This window comes from Mesoplodon bidens, assembly GCF_964165515.1.
Source record: "Mesoplodon bidens genome assembly, chromosome: 1".
NCBI classification, from domain to species: domain Eukaryota; kingdom Metazoa; phylum Chordata; class Mammalia; order Artiodactyla; family Ziphiidae; genus Mesoplodon; species Mesoplodon bidens.
Genome location: NC_138176.1, coordinates 165582212 through 165603876, shown reverse-complemented (window position 1 = coordinate 165603876; position 21665 = coordinate 165582212). Strand labels below are relative to the sequence as shown.

Sequence of the window (21665 nt, the reverse complement as noted above, 5' to 3'; positions counted from 1 at the left end):
ACTTTGACTTAATTAACGTTTTAAATGATAATGAATACAATGTAGATTCATGGGAGGCATTTACATTGTGTTGTAAAATTGATAAAAATTTAATAACTCTTTGTTAATAAGTTATGTCTCCCCAGACCCATAAAGCCTAAGGCGCTGCAAACTCCAGCCTGGGTCTAATCCAGGCTCCTGGTGCAGGTGGAGGAGGGAAGCAGAGATGGACTTGACATTTGCTCCAAGCCTGCTCTAATTCTAAACCTCTGCTTGTTCATCAGTACTTTATTTCATACAGTAAAGGTCAGGATTTGGGCTCAAGGCACAGCCTTGACAAGAAAGCTCAAGTGAAAGGCGGGCTGGCCCTGGCATCTGTCGCCTGAGATAGCAGGGGGTGGGGGGGATGGAGAGCTAACTGGCCACTTCTCCCCTCCTCCATGGAGGTAAGAGGCAGAGTCCACTGCCTGGTGGTAGGAGCTGTCAGGGTGAGTATGGTGACAACTGGCCACTGTCCTGAAATAAAAATGCAAACATAATTTCCATGTCACCTTGCATAAGGACTTCTGCCTAGCTTACTTGTGGCATGCCAACATCTTTTCTGGTTCATCCTTGAGGAGCCCAGTCACTTATTAAAGCATCATATCCCTGGGGAGGGAGGTGTCCAAGTGATGGGGGTAAACACAGAGCACCCTTTCCTCTTTCTGACCTTTCTACTTGTTATCTCCCAGCTCTGCTTCAAAGGATTTGTGAAAAGTTGGCTGTTGTTTGTCTACTTTTCCCTTTCTCTTCCATCTACATGTGGTACCTCTTCACAGCATATTTATCTTAAAGAATTCAACTATTTTGGAGGAGGAGGAGAGTACAACAGGGTCTCAAAATGCAAGTCAATTACTTCACCTGACACTACACTGAAAAAAACCCAGTTATTTATTATGAATAAAAACATGGTTTGTTTGGAGCTCTTTAGAGATGGGCAATTAAAAGGATTCTTTTCAAAGGAAACCTTGTCCAAGCATGATGGCTGCCTTACAATGAGCTGACCACCATATAAGCAAGTAGGAAGGCATCGTGCTTCGTGTCACCCCGCTGCTGAATGTGGCTACCAGAAAATCAAAGGAGAGGCATTGGCTTCTGTAGCCTTGCCTTCTAACAACAGAAGTGCCCTAAGATGCCCTCCCAGGTCCATTACTCATGGAATGATCAAATGGCTGCCTAGACCAAGTTGCCTTCCTGTTTTCACTTCCTGCAATGAAGCGCAAATGGCCAAATGGGGCATGGGGCAAGGGTAGCTAAAGAGCTAGGGCAGAATCCAAAGCGTACTTTAGTGTTAGCAGCAGTAAATGGATATTGTTGCGGGGGCGGGGGGAGAGAGAGAGAGACAGAGACAGAGAGAGACAGAGACGGGGGGAGAGGGAGGGAGGAGGGAGGGAGGGAGGGAGGGAGGGAGAGGGAGAGAGAGAGGGAGGGAGAGAGGGAGGGAGGGAGAGGGAGAGAGGGAGAGGGAGAGAGGGAGAGAGGGAGAGAGGGAGAGAGGGAGAGAGGGAGAGAGGGAGAGAGGGAGAGAGGGAGAGAGGGAGAGAGGGAAAGGCACCGCACCAGTAAGCATGAGAAAATGGGAGAAACTGAAGACCCAGAATGAACAGGCTTTAAAAAATACAGGGAGAACAGTGATTAAACTGATTAGTGCTTTGCCTATCTGTTTTCTTACTTTCTATCACTGATGGTGGTAGTGAGAAGAGAGAGTCTTTGTTTTCAAGGTCCAGAGTAAAATAAACAATTTAGGACTGGGGAGCTTGAGAAAGTCGCCCAAAACTATACCTACAGAAAAGGACTGAGATAATTATGGGCTGTTGATTTTTAAAGACAGCTTATTAAATTAAATCTCCCTGCAACAGGCACTGGAGACTGTCAGCACAGGGTGTGTCCTATTATAGACACCTTCCTAGAGCTATTTGCACTCCCTGCCCCAGTATCTGATTTTATGTACTTCGAGATGCCATTAGTTTAGTAGAGTGACTTTAGTTCTATTGACAATGTTAATTCTCTGCCTGTACAAACCAAAGGCTACTCGGGATAAGCTGATTTTTGTTTATTATCTGACAAGACTCAAGATTACACTAAACTGATTTTGGTATGTCTCCCTTCAACCTAATCGTATTGGACTTCTCCTCTCGACTGAACCATTGGAGCTGAATGCCTCCTTGTATTATATTTACACCCGAAAGAAAAGTCGTGCACCACTTAAAATTAGCTACAGTAGTTTGCAAGTGGGTGTATGTAATTGTGCAGGTTTAAACTATTAGTAAATTGAAAGGTTGGTGTGAGTGATTACACATGTCCTTTGGCTAAAACTATCTCCAAGCACAAATTTAAAGATCCGTTTCTCTTCGAGCACATGATTAATTTGTTCATGTCAGGGTTACTGATGGTTTGTGACCAGCATCATGTCAGGCAGTCCTCAGCAGGTCTGAATCAATAGGGTCTTATGTTGTCACTGCATCATAATTTTAATTGTCCCCTTTCTATTAGACTTAGCAATCAGATATCGAGCAAGACTGAAATAACACGAATAAATTCTGAACAGAGAAAAGGTACTATTTTACAAAATTATATGGAGGGGAAGTGGAATAGATTAGAACCTCAATCTATATTGATGGGTGTGTGGATGTCGCTAGCCATATATTTTTTATGTTTGACAGTACTAGAACATAGCTACTTGTTGAAAGTCTGGGGCCCATACCCTATTAGCGTCTTTTAAGAGAGCTGGTACTTTTGCCCAGGATCATCCAAAGTAGAAACAAAATTGGAACAATCCAAAAATGATGCTCTGCACACCAATTCTAGCCCACCATATTGAATGATTCTGTCTTGCCAAAAATAGAATAGTCTTGTGATGAGCCCTTACTGGTCACTCTTTGCGTTACTTCTCTTACTGCTTTTTAAGTCTTCTGTAAAGGAGTCCTCCTTCTCTGCAACTCTTTTTGTCAGCACAGTGTGGCCTGACATCCCGTGAGCTCAACAGAAGGGGACCACCGTTAGAAAAGTATGTGACTTAGCAACAAGGGGAACGTGTAACGGGCCACACCTCCAAGGAGAGGTACATGCAGGCAGGGCTTGCTGTTAGGAAGCAGAGTTCTAAGACTGTGTGAACACTTTTAATATATTGCCATTCCTCTGGGAACTGGCTACTTCTCTTCCCACTTCAGAAAACACATAATGGGACTTTGTGTTTCAATTTACCGTCCCTTGAAAACGGAAATCTTTCCCCTTAAAAGAAAAAAAAAAATAGTAAAGAGGTAGACGAAAGGCAAGAGAGAAGGAATCGGACAGTCCCCAGAGCACACTGGCTCAACTGGGAAACTGTGACCAAAGCAAGCTCTGTAATAATATAATGACCTTTAATGAGTGTCTTGGGAAACAATACAGCCCCAGCATAAAAGACAAAGGGCAAAACGCATCACGGCTCCGCTGACACTAATTCAAAATGATTTTCAGAACAACTAAAGAATGTAAGAGAAGTAATCTGATCCACCCATCTGACCTCACTTTGATTCAAGGGCCCTTCTCCTGCCATTTCTAATTGTCAAACCCTCTACGTTTCACATCTGCTCATATTTAATGAAAAGCCCACTCTCACCACCGCTCTTTGAGGCAACCAGCTCTGTCCAATGGGCACCACCCAACCCCACCACCAGTGAGGGAAGCCCGGGGATTGCTATTGGAGCTCTGCCAGAGGAATTCTGCGTAGACGTAGACATTCTTTAATTGGAGAAGAAGGGCTTATGTGGGCCCACGAAGGGGATCAAATTGGAATGGATTTTTCTAACTTATTATTAATGGTCAAAGGTGAGTGGACTCACACAGGGATGGATGAAATCTGCTTTTGTTTGACGGAGTGACGACGGCAGGGAGACTGATGAAAACAGAGGAGGCAAACCCCACCCCCCCCAAGCTGTCAGTACCAGTTACGCCTTCCACACACAGCCCAAAGCTCCACATTTTCCACGGTGGAGCTGATGCTGGAGGGGTAGAAAGACAGCAGTCTCATGCCCAGGATGTTTCTGAGAAGACGGGACCATCCCACCCCAAGTTTTTCTCCTCCTGGCCTCCATCAACACTTGGATTAAATTGCAGAGCTGAGAAATCCCTTCAATTATGGTTTCTCCTGGATAAGATGGAAATTGCACACACTGGGTATCATGGGCCTCACGTAGGGGACACAGATTTGCTGTGATTGGTATGGGTGGCCGGTGCCAAGACATGACCACAGGCCTTAGCTTAGAGCCTGAGTGGCTCCTTCCTTTTCTCCACTGGATCCCTGGCCAAGGTTTTAGAGCCTAGCGGTTATGTGAAAGTAGAAGTTGTGCCTTAGATGGGTAACCGAGGGGGCTGGTGCTTACATTCACCACCATCAATCAAAGAGATGTGGCCAAACTGGGCCACCACAGCTCACCCCTCCACTCCTCCTCCCCAGCTCCTGTCTTTGAACCTGGTGTCTCGCCATACATCGTAAACTAACAAATTCTTTGCATGGTCGTGACCGAGTTCACCTTGGTGGTGTCATAGGAACCAGACAGAACTGTGATGAGAATAAAGGAGTAAGGGCATGTACGACGGCATGCGCAAGAAAGATTTAAAGGAAATTTCCTTCCTAGGATTTTAGGCCAATACGATGGGACAGTCCAAAATCCCTCTCAACACCACGTCTATTCAGGATCACTTTAAAAAAATGAATCCTGTCCCTTGGCACTGTTCTGATGGAGCAGTGAATCATAAATCAGAGACGATGATGATTCACTGGTCCTAGATCGAACTTTTCCAAATGCCTCTAAGACCGCTCCAAGCACAATAATGTCTCAGACCTGAACTGTGGTTTCAAACCTCAGCACGGGGCATGGCACACTCCACTGCATACAGTGACGTGAGGGCTCCCTCAGCCCTGGACGTCCCATAGATCACTGCCACACAAGCACACCATGCTGGGACCGCATACTCTTTTCCCTCCTTGTTGCCAGTATAAATTAACTGCTGCTGGTGAAAATTTAGCTCAACCAGCTCTGGGCACTTGGAAGAAAAGAGAACGGATAATATGGTTACCAGCAAACATGGTGGGTGCTTTCAAGAGGAAGGAATGAACACAGAAGGATTGTCTTCTACCGCCCATGCTACCAAAAATGTGAAAATAAGGTGACAGCCATATTTTAAGGTATCCAAATCCTCAAGCAAAGCACAACCTCTTCTGCCCTTAGATGAGGCCCCTCAGTGAACAAGCTGGAGCTTTCAGTAGCATCACCCATGTACCATGTCAGTAAAACACAAGCAAAGTCCATGCTGAAGACAAAGATAGTGTGGGGGCAGGGAAAGGTGCTCGGGAATCTGGTGTAGCTCAGCCTCGCCAGCTGCCACTGCAAGACCCTGAGAGACTCCTGAACACCTCTGAACTTGCGGGGGGCAAAGACTGACCCCAAGGCTGCACGATGGACTCAAGGAAACCACGGAGCTTCTCGGCTTATGATTTTTGTTGTTATTTGGAATCACAATTGCTACAAGATACCTTAAACAGGGGGCTATATTTCCAGGAAAAAATGAAAGATATTAATGGACTGATCCTTTGAATGAGTCATCTTTTTGAGGGGAAGCTCTAGAAACCAGCGGTCTGTATAGGTTGGCAGATTCTTTTTCAGAGCATAGTAGGCAATCTGGCACTGGAGGAATGAGATACAGGTTAGGGGGACACAGTAAAAAAAAAAAACAAAACCCATCTGCATTGAAACCCTGTTATATTTTGGAAAGTATCCAAGTTCACTAAAAGCAATTTCATGCCAGAGTTGGCTTGTTCTCTCTAAACCGTTTTCCTTCCTCCTTTCAACCCAATCCGATGTCTAACCCTTCCCCAAATAGTAAGATATACATTTCCATGCATCTCTGTATCAATATAGTGTTTGCTGTGCTTCCACATTTATTTCCAAGCATATTTACTTAAAGGAAAGAGGAATAATATCACTGGATTATAATATCACAGCCTGCACGCTCTTACAAGAAACACAACAAGTTCACAGAATAGGGAGGGAGGCCTCCCCAGCACGTACGCAGTGACACAGGCAGCGAGGGCAACACATCACCACATACACTGGGAGGAAAACATCAGCCCGACTGACTCACAGCACCACAGGGCACGACACGAGACGGGGGTGATGCCACAGACAGCACAGACATGGAACTGTATGTGTTGGGGTTAAACTTACAGGCACGGAAAGTGGTGGAGCAATCATTAACAGAGACAGAAGAAAGTGGGAAGGCTCTCTCAAGGGTGTCCACGTTACCACGCACACGGCCTGACATGCACGAGCAGTCACGCTCAGAACGTCCGCAATCAAAACAACATGCCCGTCTCATTCTCTTGTAGATGGACATCTTGGCTATAACCATGGGTTGGATGGGACGAGAGGAAGAGCGGTAGTTAATGGCAAGGTCACACACAGCAAGGCAGCTGGAAGGGAGCTGAAGGGATTGAACACAGGTCTTAGTTCACGTTAACAGTCTTGACCCAGAAAAAAAATGCAGAGAGAACTGTTGGTAACACTTTGGTTGTACATTGGAAAAAGCAGAGAAAATATCAATTGCCTGTAGAGTCCCCCAAGGCTGTTGCATATTATTTTTCTACCCTGGGTAAAGCGGGTGACCACGGGAAAGGACATGGCTGATGACAATCGGGTTGTTGGATGAGAAGCAGCACACATTAGAGACAGCAAAAATGTAACCAACATTTTTTCCCCTGGCACAATTAATACAGGAGGACAAAAAATACACACAGCCAACCAATTAATTGCTTATTGCATACAATAAATGGTTTTTGCAAGATGCAAAAATATCTAGTATGTAGGCTTTCTAATTTCCATCCATTTCTGGGCATTAGGCAGAGGCTGGGACAAGCTTTCATCCAATTAGATATGAAACGATTATGTGTTAATATAGAATCTGAGGATGCCTCTGCTGAACTTCCCCAGAGTGAGTTTACATGATGCCTACAGGAATTTAAATTTACTCTTGACAGAGCAAATACCCAAGTCTGTCCATATAAGAAATGCAGCTCCTCAAGGCTAACGCTGCCTATTTGACATTAAAGGCAGTTCACAAATAAGAAATCACCCAAAGCATATGAGATGTTGGTCTATTGCAATGCATTTAGCTACTCATGGGTGTATCTTCTGCTTGAAGCTGAGAGAATCTGAAAATCGCATCTGCTCTTCTCTCCCCCGCAAAAAAAAATTCAGAAAGTTATCGGGCTATTGGTTAACCATATTTTTTTCTTAGATAGAAAATATCGGCCAAAAATAGATGAAAAATTACAAAACATGAAACGAGAGAATAGATCCCACGTAAAATATCTTACTAAGATTTGCGCAAGGCACTGATAGCTCCTCTCAAGCTAATATCATAGGTTCTGCACTGCCTGGGAATCCAACTTGAGTGCTAACGTACAGAAGTCGTTGGACATCACTGTAATAGTTCTCAAGGCCCTGCACCCTCACCCTTCAAGCCAATTTATATTTCAGTACAAGAGAAGCTTTTTGTACCTCATTTTGACGCTACAGCAGGCAAACATCTTGGTTTATCCTTAGCATGAACCTGCCTGCTCCTTTCATAACATGGGAGAAGAATTCATGTTTATTCCAAGCATCACAGCCAAATAGTCAGCTGAATTGGAGAGGTGTTATTCCCTGTGCCCACACCTTCCACTGTGAAAATCATTTTTCCCCCATCGTTTTTTTTCTTAGTGGAGAAATGGTTGCACTCTTACTTTAAAATATGGCTAGTGGTTTTGAATGTTACAGTCACCAGGAAGAGGGGTTTAAATCTCTCCAATGGGTCAAGTCCTGTTCTAAGACCTTTATGACGTGCCATACAGTCTATTTGTCAAGCAGGGGTAACATTATGACTGTGAGGAACAGGCACTGGGGCAGATGAATGAGAGATCCCTTCAGCAGCAACTCCATTCCTGTAATCCTGGCTCACACTTTTAGCGACATGTTCTTTTGGCATCCTAGCTAGTCAGTTGTTCAGATCATCATCATGCAGCCCCAGCCCTGTTCAATGCGTGGGACATCATTCCTGAGCTTAGCTTTCATGAAAAAAAAGAAAAAAGAAAAAGTTCCACTATAGCATTTGAATCAGAAGAATTTAGAAGGCACGGTGGGATTGCCCAGACACCCCAAACAGCAGTTGTCGAAGTCGAGAAAGGCAAAACAGTCTTCAGTTGAAGACATGAAAATAAAGTTATTTTAAATGCATCCAGATCTGGTGTACAACTCGCAGACCACTTGCTTGTTTTTTCCTTCTTAGTTCTTTTACTGGAAATATTGACTTATTATTTATACAGAGGGAAACGAAGATGATTTTTTGTTTTGCTGTAGATAAATTGTTTTGAAAAAAATTTAATCAAATGCTGTAGCAGAAGAGAAGCCCATTAAACTCTGAAATGCTATGCTTCTCATTAGCAACAGTGCCTGGTTTTCGTTTCCATACTGCCATTTTGGGTTCATATACAATAATAGACTCTGACACATTTATAGGGAAAGAAAGTTCTTATATATATACCGTCTTTAAGGACAAGGGGAGGGAGGATGGGGGTGGAATAACTTTCAAAATGATTTTGTCAGAGGTAAGCCCATCATAATGGGTGGTTGAAACCTCCTACTTGATAAGGGTTCAGGAGGAAACACAACTTCAAACCAGTGCCTCTCAGGGACTGTTTGCAATTGTTATTGTTGGCTCTTCTGGAGACCATGCATTGTTCTAAAATTTCATAGTGTTAGCATGCAGGAACAAGCTGAAATTGGTAATCAAAGCAGCAAAAAAACCATTTGCTATAAGAAGATTAAATGTTAATTGTAAGCACTCACATTCCAAAGCAGTAAATGCATAAAAAAGAAAACATGCTATTTCTCTTCATTCCTTCCCAGTCATCAGTTTTACAGTCACACCAAATCCAAAATAGAAATCTCAGAAGACAAACAAGCACCACCACAAAAAGGAAAAAAAAAAAAAATCAGCAAGAATGATGGATGAGAGGCTCAAAGACAGGACAGAAACAGTTAAAAATGATTGAGCCCCACACATTGACAAACCTTTGTGAATTATTACAATGTCTAGACCAAGGTGCCACCAACTGCGAGGTTGGCTCTTTTGCTTTACTTCGGGAATAGTCCATTTTCACTGACCCCCTATCGGGTGTCTTCACCTACATACTTCTGGGTCCACTTTCTTAAAAGGTAAGGCCCATTCTGACCTCCCATCTGGTGGTTGTGATCCATCAGGCTTGAAGGATGTGTGTCCCAGCCAGGAAGAGCCTTCCTCTGGGCCATTTTGTGAGTCACAAATAAGCTCTTTAACTAAAAATGGATGAGGATTTGACTCTCTGGTGGTAGCTGTTCCAGGAGAAGTGGATACTCTGTGTGTAAAACTATACTCTCAAGTTGTAAAATAAAATTGTATCAAAATTAAGTCGTGGACCTCCGACTTTGGAAAATACCATCCCTCATCCCCCTTGACACTCTCTGCTTCCTAATCCTTCAGTTTTGTTTCAGTGAATTGTGGATATCCAGAACAACCAGTATTTTATTTCCATGTCTCCATGATTGTTTCCTTTTCTAGAGCTGATGTAGGTTCGAAGGTTAATTTCAGATATCAGAGTGCCACTTAAAACTCCCAAGGTTAGGTTTCAAGGAGCAATTTTGAAAGTCTCAGTATTTATTTAAAACAGAAGTAAGTTTCCTATCTACTCCCTGGCCACATAAAGTGCCCTCTCTCCTCTGGTGTTTGCTGATTTTCTTTTTTATCCAGTCACCCAATGCTCTCTTCCTCAATCTCCATCCTCAGAAAAGGGAGTTTTCCCCAGGATCTCAATGGTAATACTAAGTAGATCTGTGAGGACATCTAGTGGATCTATGTGGAAGTGCAGCTAGTTAACAGACCACCTGAACTAGCTGGGAGAGGATGCTGTGTACCTCTTAAGAATTGAAACGTGCAGCGTCATTTCAATTCAATGGCTTCTCCCAATCCACAGCAGATGTTTAAAAAAGAGCGGAGATGAAGGCGAGAGAGGTTCTAGGACATGGTCCTAGAGTGGTCAAAAGTGGCAACTTGCAAGCACATCGGCTCTGCAGCCACAGTCTGCAGAGCAGGACCACTTCAGCACCAGCTGGCTGGGTCTCCTTAAAGCCCTGCTGTAGCTTCCTGAGACAGGGAACAGACAAGAGTGTGTCTCTCAGAGGTGTTAATGCTGCAGCTACTTGTCATTCCATCTTAGTACTCTTGGAACTTTATGCTCAATTAATTGCCCTCATTGGCCGACTTAACTCGGAGAAAGCAGAAACAAGCCTCTGCAGACTCAGTTTTTTCCTTGGCCCACATCATCAGGTTCTTGTTCTTGGACTGGCGCCACAGATGCAAAGAGGTTATGCAGTTGCCAAGACCCTGGGTCTCACCTTTCTCCTCCAAGAACTCTGTCCTAGAAGTTTTACAGTTTGAGAAAAAGCTTTTATGTGCTTGCCTTCCCCACGATGAAGTGGATATTCATCCAATGTTTCCATTATGACTTCCTAGTGCTATTTGTAGAGACAAAATAAAAGCATTTCCCTCATGGACTTCATCAAAGCCATTTACTGGAAGATTGAGAACTGGAAGATTTCCCCTGCGTACTTTTGGACAACTTTTCTTATATATTCAAAGGTCTCAATCATGAGAAAGAAAACCTGTAGAGAAGGGGCTGCTGTAGATGTAGCTTAGTTACTGCTCTTTCCTTGTGTCAAACGGACAATCGATTGTCAAGTTCAGGTTCTCTGCTGGTTAGCCCTTTGGAGCCAAGCCTGGAATGGAAGGGGGAGCTGGACCCCATCCTGCTCTCAGCTCCATCTGCCTCCTGCACCAGCAACCAAAGTGTCAGCCAATTTCTAACTGTAGAATCTTAATTTCCAGGGTGGGTTGGAAGGGGCAAGGAAAGCAGTGCTGAACTGAAAAGCTCAGGTGACATTTTCCCAACTGCTGGGGGAAAAATATTTTAGGTTTCAAATGGAGCAATTCAAGGCAAGACTGGGGCAGAATAAAAAAAAACCTGCCATTCAATTCACAGACACTTGTCAGATTGCAACTTCCTGTTTAAAATCAACCCAATGAAGGAAGGATTATTTCCAAGCCTTAACTCTGGAGCTGCTCTTCATATGCTCGGCAGCAATACAATTTTAAGTTAAAATATCCATGGAAGAAAATGTCCACCGAGGTGAATGGTGAAGGCATTTGTTTGATGGGGCAGTGGGAATCCAAGAGCATTCTTTCAGGTCCTATAAATGAGGAACGATGTCTTCACTTAGCAAAATTCCTCTGATTAGCTTCTGGAGGAAGGAGAAAAACCTTCCAAGAACGGAAAGAAGGGAAAGAAAAAGCTGGTTAATGTCAGCAGCAGAGAGCACACCAAACTAGCTGACCCTCCCTCAACACCATATTGTGGCTGGAGAAGACAGAGGAATTTGGCACGAGAGTTGTTTGTTGATTGACATCACGGTTTCCCTCCAGTTCTGAAAGATCATTCGATACAGTAGGCAGCTCTGCAGGTAGGAACGTGGTTCATGCCCTGAAGTCATTTTTCAAGGTGTTCTGCAGATAAAGGGAGCCATGGAGTCAATTTGGGCAGAAGTTTGCTCTGAACTGAAGAAGGTCATTGTTTTGTTTTGTTGGTACATTGAGCATTCCGTACCCTCAAACTGTGAAGACTAAGCCCAAACCAGATGACCAACTTGCCTCTTCTTCTGCAAAGGAGCAGGAGAGGACCAGGTGCGGAGACATCTCCTGCAAATTCCAGGGCCGCTGGACTGGTCTGCAGGTTGGGTCTCTTGTAGGTGAGTAAAGATGGATGCTCATCGCTGGTGCCGCTGAAAGCAGCACTGCTCTAAGTCACACACAGAAATACTGGCCTACAAGCTCCTCATCGATTGCCACAGCTTGCAGGGAGAGACGGTCCTCTTCCGGGAGTAATTCAGGGGCTCAGAGACTTATATTTACTCATTCTGGCTTCTACGTAGCTCATTAATGAAATGGAATGTTCTCTTCAAGCCATCTTTTTCTTCCTTAAACAAGTAAATGGATCTTGCAAGATGCCTAACACCCAGAGAGGAACTAGGTATGTCCTAGTAGGTATTACTGAGGGAGAAATTTTATTTTAAAGCAAGGTGCTTCATAGACTATAGGAAATAATTACCACTGTAGAAATACTTGTCTCCAGTAAGGCAATTTAGATACTTACAGTCCCAAAGCTGGGTGTCCAATTAATTCTCTCTCAAGCACTTTCTCGTATAGAGAGGCACATATGGTGTAATAAATACATCACTCTCTCTATAAAATATCTCTACGCTTATATATAAAAATGTACATTTTTACATATAAAGTACTGGTACATATCATATATATCACAACACAGGAATATATATGTAGCATATGTGTTTCCTTCAGGATAGGGATTCAAGCTTAATAGCAGAGGAGACCAAGTATAATTTATCAAAGGCAAGCATGACAATGAACCCCAATTGACAAAGCATCTAGAGCTAGTGGTAATTACCTCAGCTGACTCAGTGTCCCCTAAAGGTCCTGAGACAAGGCCTTCAAGAGAAACACTGTTGTTAAGGTCTTATTTTCAAGTGGAAAAATAAGACAGCGCCAGAAGCTGGCAAGAGGCTGGCGGGGGTTGGGTGGGGGGGCAGGTGGATGAACAGAAAGGGGTTGCCTGCTCGCAGGGTTCTCCAGCTCCAGGCTACTCTGCAGACGGAGTTGGGGCATGATGTCACTGCTACATGCAACATAAATACCAAAAGAAAAAAGAAACTGCAACTGTACAGAAAATAAAAGAAGTATCTCTTCTAGAGAAAGACAGGGGGAACTGGACTCCGGGCTGCTGGGAACCCGTTTTACTCACAATATATCACTACCAGTGTGCAGTTAAAATAGAGTAGGGGCAGTATTCCAAGGCAGCAAAGAGAAAGAAAATAAATCAAAAATATGTCAATGATTAGAAGTTAAAGAAAATTCCTTCAAACACAGCAATTTAGACATGACTTGTCCCCTAGGAGTCCACCTTTTGGCAAATATTTAGAGGCTGGGGGAGAAAATGTAAATCATTAGACTGGGTTTGTTATACAGAAAAAGAAAATAGGTAAGTAGTAGATTCTGAGAACTTGCTCCTTGGCCAGACAGCTGAGTTTGACTCTCTTCCTTGATGGAGAACTATGAAGAAATGGGAAAAAATGCACAAGTTAAACTATACTACCAGAGAATTTCCAAAAATGGAGTGTGCACACTTGATATTTCTCCAGATAGTATGACGCGAGATGTTTAAGGCTGTTGAATGAAGGTGAATGGGGAGGTTGGGGGCTGGGTGGAGGGTTATTTGGAAAGGGAAAAGCCAGGTTGGGAGGGGAGGGTTAGAAAACTGTAGATAAAGACCACTGATGTCATCAGCTCTGCCCTCCCGGAAACTTATCATTCCAGGGTGAATTATTAATACCTGGACTAACAGGTTTGGGCAGTTGACTATGGGTCAGCTGCCCTCTCCAACTTAGGGCACCAGGCAATGTGCATCCAAAGGCAGGAACCCCCCCGCCCCGCATTATTAATAATTCTAGCTCTCCTTCTAACAAAAGTTTCTTTGCAACCAAAATCTATCTTCGCCAATTTCCTAACCTGCCTGGTATGCCCTAGGACGTTCATGTTTAATCATTCGTTTTATTCGGACCACAATTTACACATACACATCCACAACCCGCCCTCTGTAACACAGGCTATGACCTTTTAATGAGAAAGAATGATATTTGGACAATTCTGATTGCTATCAAACATTAACCTCACAGCTGAGGGCCTCTATGAGACAAGGAGCCCAAGGAGGGGAGAGGGGTGCAGAGAGAGACATCAAGGCCCTGTCACACCGGCTTGGCTTTGCAGAGACAGTCCTTTTGTAGCAATCTGTGCCACGCAGGATGGGAGATCATTCGATTCACCAGCTGAACCAACGTTAAAGGTAATGAGGAGAGCAGAATTATTTCAAACAATTACGTGCCTCTCTCTCCAGGATGAAGTTAAAGTCAGCTGCCCTTTGCTTGCCTGGAACCAAGATGGAAAAATATCCTAGAGGCCAAATCCTCATTTCTAGGGACTTAAAAATCAGTCTGCTGGGTTCTACTATAGATAGTGCCCTGTGAGGAACATTCCAGCATCAGAGCAGGAGTCAGAGACGCTCACTCTTCCTCCTGCCATTTCCACTCGTGCCTCCCTAGAGCCTGTTCTCTGTCCAGTCACCAGGGAGATCCTTTAAAAGAAGAACTGATGATGTCATTAACTTGTTTAAACTCTTCCAATGGCCGTATTTATCATAGCACTAAAACCCCGTTTCTTCCCAGGCCCCTGCCTGCCTTTTTGACCTCGTCTCCTACCACCCTCTCCCCAATCCCACCAGCACCACTGGCCTTCCTGCCTTACCTCAAACACCACTAACGTATCCCTACCTTTGCCCTTGCTCTTCTGTCTACCTGGACTGAGTCTCAGCTTCAGTGTCACCTCTCAAAGGAGGTCTTCCAGACCTTTCTAGCTAAAGCAGCATCCCTACCAGGTCCCTCACACCCTCAGGCAGTCTCCTCTCTCTTCAGAGCACTTGTCTCTGTCTGAAGGCATTTAATTATTTCTGTGATCATTGCTTGCCCCCATTCACTAGAGTGAAGGCTTCAGGAGGGCAGGGACTATCTCATTCACTGCTCCATCCCTAGCACCCAGAATAGTGCCTTGCACAAAGAAGGCACTCGAATATATGTGAATGACTGATCAACACGTGAAAGCAGCCTCGTCATTTCACTGATACCCCCGTGGGGCCAGGTTCTCCGGCAAATATCTGGTCAAGGGTTATGGGCCTCGATACTCTCCTACATTCCCCAACCCTCTCCACTACAAGTGTTTTCTGACATGGGTTCATCCTCTTGTATTTGTTACTCTCTCTCACGTACTTCTGCCTTGGGATGTTGTGTTCCTTCTGATGGAAGTGAGCTGGGTGATGCCTGGTCAGCTGTGTTTCTGTGTTTACAGATAACTGAGCTGGGCCGGGGAGCACTGCCTGGTGAGGAGGGTCTTTTGAGTTATGGAGTTTGGGGGATTGGTTGGGGAGTGAGTCTGTTCTGTGCCATTATAGGCCCTTGGATGCTCTTCCTGGTAGGTTGTCAGAACTGGATAGTTCTCAGGCCCCAAGAAGTTAGAGGTTCCTGTCCTGACGTACGGGTACTCATTGTGGTGAGGTGTCAGAGCTGGGTGGAAGGGGCCGTGTGTGTTAAGTCAGTGGAGAAGGGGGAGCAGAACAGTGGACCTAAGCTGCCCCAAGCTTGGGAAGCAGCCCAAGAAGATTTCTACAGAAACTGCTCTAGACCAAGAGTGTTTCTATGGTATTTGCCCACGAGGCTGAGTGCCTCCTCCATGCTCCAGCAGAGTGGTGTTTATGTCTCACTGATTTTGTACTTCCTGTGCTCCCCTTTACGGCTTCTGTGAAAGAAGCTCTTGCTCCGGTCAGCGTACCTCAGGAATGGTGCTCTTCTGTCTGGTGTGTGCTTGTGAAAAAGTATTTTATGGGGTGATCCTTTATAGTTGGGTTCTTACTCATCAGACCCAATTTCACCCACCTTGCCCTTCTCTCTTAGAAAAAAGACTAGGGCACAGCACCAAGAGAAACCTTCGGGTGAGCCTGAACCCCTGTCTGTTGGATCTATGTGACTCTCAGCAATCTCATCCTCCCAATGAAACTTGGAGCCTCAGTTTCCTCTTTTTGTAAAATGGGATTAATAACACCATCTGCCAGATACGCAGGGTTATGGTGAGGAACCACAAAAATAATAATCATAGAGAGCTTTGGAAACATTAAATCACCATGGGAAGGAAGGCATCACTATTGTTGTTTTCTCCAGGGTTGTGAACAAATTCTATTAGGCAATGCAACATAATGACTGCAAACCTCACTTTAAGCCCTAGTTTTTCGAGAGCTCACCATCCACCATTCCTGATTTACCATATCCTTCTCAAGAAGTTCCAGTGGCAAGCTGCTTTGTAAGGAGTCTGAGACGATATGTCAGGAGCTATCAAGCCCAATCTAGTCTATCCCAAAGAGCAATGGTGTTTGAGGTTGGTCACCAGGGCAATGGCAAATAAAGCCCATTGGTGATGACCAAGCTCCTTCCTTGGGTCAGTCTGAGGGTATCACATTGAAAACTCTGGCCTTTGGTACCCAAACTGGCAGGAATCCCAAATGCAAAGAGAGCCAGCTCCCGTTTGGGAGACCGAACCCTCAGACCCAGTTTCCCATCAGCCCTAGCACGGCCATCTTTACACTTGACAGCCTCCCATCCACCGGAAATCACTATGCAAAACCACTCCCTCCTCCAGGGCCTTGGCTGCCCTCCTTCTCATACACTGCATTTGCTCTGTTTGACTGGACACATCTACCTAGGCATCCCTTCAGAGTCAAGAAGTGGGGATTAGGCATGAGGCTCACGCCGAGGTGTTGATGGTGGTGATTTTCCATCCTCTGCTCTGATCAAGTGAGGACAGGTATTAATTTCATGTCTCTTTAAACTGCAGGGTGAAACATAAACATATTCAAGAATCCTCTTGATGTTTAGTGTTTCTTTAAAAGGAAAAGGAGAAGAAATGAATTTGGGGAAAAAAGGAAGGAAAGAGGGAGGGAAGGGGGAAGAAACACTACTTACGCCGTTTGCAGCCGCATTTTTTTATTCTTTTGGGATCCGTGATGTCATCATGACAGGCCTTGCAGTAAAAAAATGCCCTGGAGGAAAAGAATGGAAAAACTGACACGATTCATAATCCACCCAAGTGAAATGAGGACCACATTTCCTCCACCATGGTGCCAAATTAATGAAACACGCCAGCACTAATTTCCTTTAATCTTCTGAAAGGTTTAGACATTTACAGACGGAAATGTTTGTTGCGAGACCATTTATTTCAAACATAGGATTCTGCGATTTGAGTTAGTGCTTCTCTTCATAAACTTTTATTTGAAAAGGAGCTGGGAGAGGGACTGCTGACGTGACACACCACATCTGCTCATTCCTCTTTCATTTTGGAGCACAGCTCTAAATGCTGCTCCTCAGAACACATGGGCAACCAGCTCTGGGCCCTCGGCAGGAAGTTAAATACATCTCCAACATCCTCACGGTCTGGTCAAATAGGTATTAAAGGGGCACAAGGGTGACATTCCTCAGTCAAATAAAAATATTAGCCTACTCACTTGGAAAGCACCTTCTCTTGTCAGCCAGAGCGAGAGAGGTTGAGGAGGAAGGTGGAAAGGGAAAGTCAAAGGGGCCCTCTGTCAAATTCCCTCTGGGGTATCATAGCCCATATTTACTCCCAAACTGGCTGGACTCACTCCCATACCATCCAGGCCTGAGTACACATCATCACTGAAGGTTTTCTTCTTACTAAGGAACGCAGCTCATGGGACCCCTTGGATGGGGTAGGCAGAGGGTACTATAGGATTGGGCTGGATAGAAGGAGACCCAGAGGAAGCAGCCAACAAGAAAATCCTCTCCTGTGACTCAAATGTTAATATATGATTACAAGGTTCATTGGCTGTGTCGGAGATATTCTGGATGAGACAAAACAAGATCATTGGAGAACTATTTTTTATTTATTTATTTATTTATTTATTTATTTATTTATTTATTTATTTATTTATTTTTGGCTGTGTTGGGTCTTCGTTTGTGTGCGAGGGTTTTTTCTAGTTGTGGCGAGCAGGGGCCACTCTTCATCGTGGTGCATGGGCCTCTCAGTGTCTCAGCCTCTCTTTTTGCAGAGCACAGGCTCCAGACGCGCAGGCTCAGTAGTTGTGGTGCACAGGCCTAGTTGCTCCATGGCATGTGGGACCTTCCCAGACCAGGGCTCGAACCCGTGTCCCCTGCATTGGCAGGCAGATTCTCAACCACTGTGCCACCAGGGAAGCCCCGGAGCACTATTTAAAATGCACAAGAATACGGACTTCCCTGGTGGCACAGTGGTTAAGAATCTGCCTGCCAATGCAGGGGACACAGGTTCGATCCCTGGTCCAGGAAGATCCCTCATGCCGTGGAACAACTAAGCCCGTGTGCCACAACTACTGAGCCTGTGCTCTAGAGCCCACGCTCTGCAACAAGAGAAGCCACCGCAATGAGAAGCCCACGCACCACAATGAAGAGTAGACCCCACTCTCTGCAACTAGAGAAAGCCCGTGCCCAGCAACAAAGACCCAACGCAGCCATAAATAAATACATTAATTAATTAATTAATTTTAAAAAAAATAAAATGCACAGGAATAAATGAAACAAAATAAAATGCACAGGGCCTAGAAGAATCGCACTGGGGGCCTGTGTCCTTTCAAAACTGGGGGATGCTGTGATAAAATTCATTGGAACAGCCCTCTGGATAAGGGCATTAACAAAATCCTTGGTTCACCACCTTCACCATTCCCAACACGCAACTGAATGCCAGGGATAAACATAGTCTTTCCTTGACCCGGGCTATAAAGAAATAAACATAATTCTTGACCATTTTGTTCTTGGTCCCTTTTTGTTTTTCCACAGGACTTCATTTATGGCTGGCACTGGTTGGAAACCAACATTAAGACTCTGGGATCTGGGAGAGGTCTTGCAGATCTTGCAGTCAAAGTCCCTGGGACTCAATGTCCTCATTTGTAAATTGAGGAGGTTGTTGTGACCTGCCCAAAGCCATTCTATTCTGTCTGGACCTTGGCCGACTCCAGGACTTCTAAATCCAAGCCCAAAGTTCTTTCCACCCTATCAGCTCATCCACTATTTAAATGCCAGTTCTCATCCATCTTACAAAAAAGGAAAGGTTGCTGACAGCTTGTCTGAGTGACAATGTGGCTAAGAACCCAATTAGTGATGACCTGCCCTGAAAGGGGAAGGCCAGGAAAGGAGGAAGTGATTTTGCTTCCACTTCCTTTGGCCATTTTCTCCCCCATTTGATGCTACACATAATAATAATTGTAACAAAAATAACAGCCAGCATTTATAGAGCACAGATTATAGGCCAGGAGCTGTTCTAAGCATTTTATAAGCATTAACATATTTGATCCTCGAACAATCCTTTGAAGGAGATATTATTATCTCTGTTTTACAGATAAGGAAACTGAAGCACAGAGAGGTTAAGTGGCCTGCCCAAGGTCACACAGCTAAGAGTGGCAGAGCCAGGATTCAAATCCACACAGTCTAGTGCCAGAGCCCAAGGTCTTAACACATCTCTACTAAAGAGATGGTGAGAGGATGATGAGTCTGAAGAGACTATTGAAAAGACAAAGTATGATTACTTCATGAATTAAAGCTGGATTCTGAAAGTGAAATATTCGAAGGGCCAGACAGGTAAAGTTCATGAGTGGTGACCTGGAGACACCACCCCCCACCAACTGAAGGAAGCAGAGTACCTAAGCTCCAGCTGATTTTTGCCAAGTGGCACTTCTCTGCAGGCACCATTCTCTTCCCCACGCATCTCTGCCTCTCATGCTCACCTGGCAAAGCCCCGCCCTACTGCACACCTGCACCCAGGCAGCTGAGCATTGCTGGGGAAAGGACACACCTCTGTGCCGACTGACCTCACCTGAAATCCATGGCTGTGGATTCCGGGGGCCTTTTCACCCTCTTCGGGATTCCCCCCACCCCCGTACCTTCTCCTCCCATGTCAATCCTCTCTGCCCTCCTCACCACTCCCTCTTCTCCCACCCCTTCTCCAAACAGCTGGTGACCTGGCCCCATGCATCATCAAGACCATATCTGCATCCTGCAAGGCTGGCCTTCAGGATCTCCTTGTCCTCAGGTTCTCCTGTCGTTTGGCCAATGGGAGGGGACAGCAGGAGACTGGAGGGTGGTCACGAAATGGTAGTAGTGACATTTCTCTACTGAAGGACACGGCTCCTGCCAGGCAGCCTTTCCTACACTACAATCCCTCTCTCCGGGTTCTGACAGCCCTCCTTCCCCTTGAGTCTGCAGATCCAGGGCTGAGAGTGGCTCCCCTCTGTTGCTAGCTCTGGGGTGCTTTGCCACCCCTTGTTAGTTTCCCTTAACTCTCTGCCCACAGCTTTATATGGTTCCTTCATAAAACTCTCCTCCCTTTTCCCATTTAAGTGTGTCATCTGTTTCGCGCCAGGACCCTCACTGATACAGCACCCAAATTTACATCTCCAGCCCTCACCTTTTCCCAGAATGCCAGAATCTCAGGTCCCGCTGGCTTTATGACATCTCCATGTGCATGTTTAGTATGTCCTGCCTGCTTATCCTCGTCCAAATAGAATTCTTGATTTCCTACCACCTCAAACTTGCTCTTTCCTCCGTTTTCCCCATCTCAGTAAGATGGAGCCACCATGCCCCCAACTGCATAAGCTCCAAATCTAGGCTCCAGTTTTGATTTCTCTTCTTCCCCTCACTTCTTACATCCAGTTCATCAGTGGGTCCTACAGACTATCTAAAATATATCCTGAATTGCTCTTACTTCTCTCCACCTCCACTTACCAATCTAGCACAAGCTATCATGTCCCACCTGAACTAGTCCGTGAGTCTGTTGGCCTCCTCTCCCACCCTACTACATCCTATCCTCTACCACACAGATGGAAACATCTCTTAATAACACAAATTAGATTACATCACCCCCAGCTTAAAACCACCCATGACTCCATTTTATACTAACACAACCTCTGTAGAAAGTCCTATGGAAACGAGCTCCTGCCTTTCCCTCTAACCTCATCTAGCCCACTTTCTTCCCCTAGGTTCCCTGAACATGACAAAATTGTTCCCACCGTGTCTCCTCTTCCCTTCTGATCCCTGTATGATGGATTCTTTCCCATCACCTCCATCTCTGCTCAAATCTTTCTCCCTCAGAGCAGCCGTCACTTACCTCCAATCTAAATCAGTGGCAGCTGCATTAATTCTTTGTACCACGAATAAACAAAACTGCAGTTCTCTCCCCCCCAGAATGTGAGCCCATGAGAGCAGCATCTTCTCCCCACTGTTCACCACTGCTTCCCTGGCACCTAGTACAGAGTGGTCTCAGAAGTGAGTGACCTACACACATTTGATAAATGAAGGAGTATGAGAACGCTTGGAGGCTTTCACTCCTCTTTTCCTAAAACACTGCATCTGAAAGTTTCTCTGAGCTACACTCCATTAACTTCTTCCGTTGCCTTTTTGCAGCAGAGGGTGCAAACTCAATACTAGATCATCATAATCTACTTTTCCATTTTTACAAAACTTGTTTAGTTTCCTTCAAACCTCCGATGTCCTTTCTGTGGTTTTCTGCAGTCTTCATCTATTCGAAATCCCCTAACTGACAGCATTTGCTCTTGACACATCACACACCATGGAAAATTACAGGCTGGTGTTGAGGCTGATTGTGTCAGCATGTATTTGTGAATACCATAAAGCACTGAAATGAGACATATTGCACTCCCTAATATAGGAGGAAATTTGTTTTTTGGACTGCCTGGTATTCGTGACATTCATTAGTGAGAGATGCAATAGGAAATAGAATTACACAAATGGGAGCTTCATATTATATTTGCTATCTGGGAGGTACATGTGATCGATGGTGCCGCTGTGCTCCCAGCCCCC

At 44.9% G+C, this 21665-nt stretch overlaps 1 protein-coding gene across 6 annotated transcripts in view; it reads right to left on the bottom strand.

Moving 5' to 3' along the window:
* The window catches only part of KCNMA1 (potassium calcium-activated channel subfamily M alpha 1), a 757357-nt gene that overhangs the window by 119926 nt on the left and 615766 nt on the right, over positions 1-21665 (bottom strand). For 4 of the 6 annotated variants that reach the window (XM_081250584.1, XM_081250583.1, XM_081250582.1 and 1 more), the window contains exon 18: positions 16764-16840. In XM_081250584.1, coding sequence (XP_081106710.1) covers positions 16764-16840 — 77 coding nt within the window. Of the gene's footprint in view, positions 1-6227; positions 6402-16763; positions 16841-21665 lie in introns of all 6 variants that reach the window. The other 2 variants (XM_081250585.1, XM_081250586.1) reach the window with 1 other exon arrangement.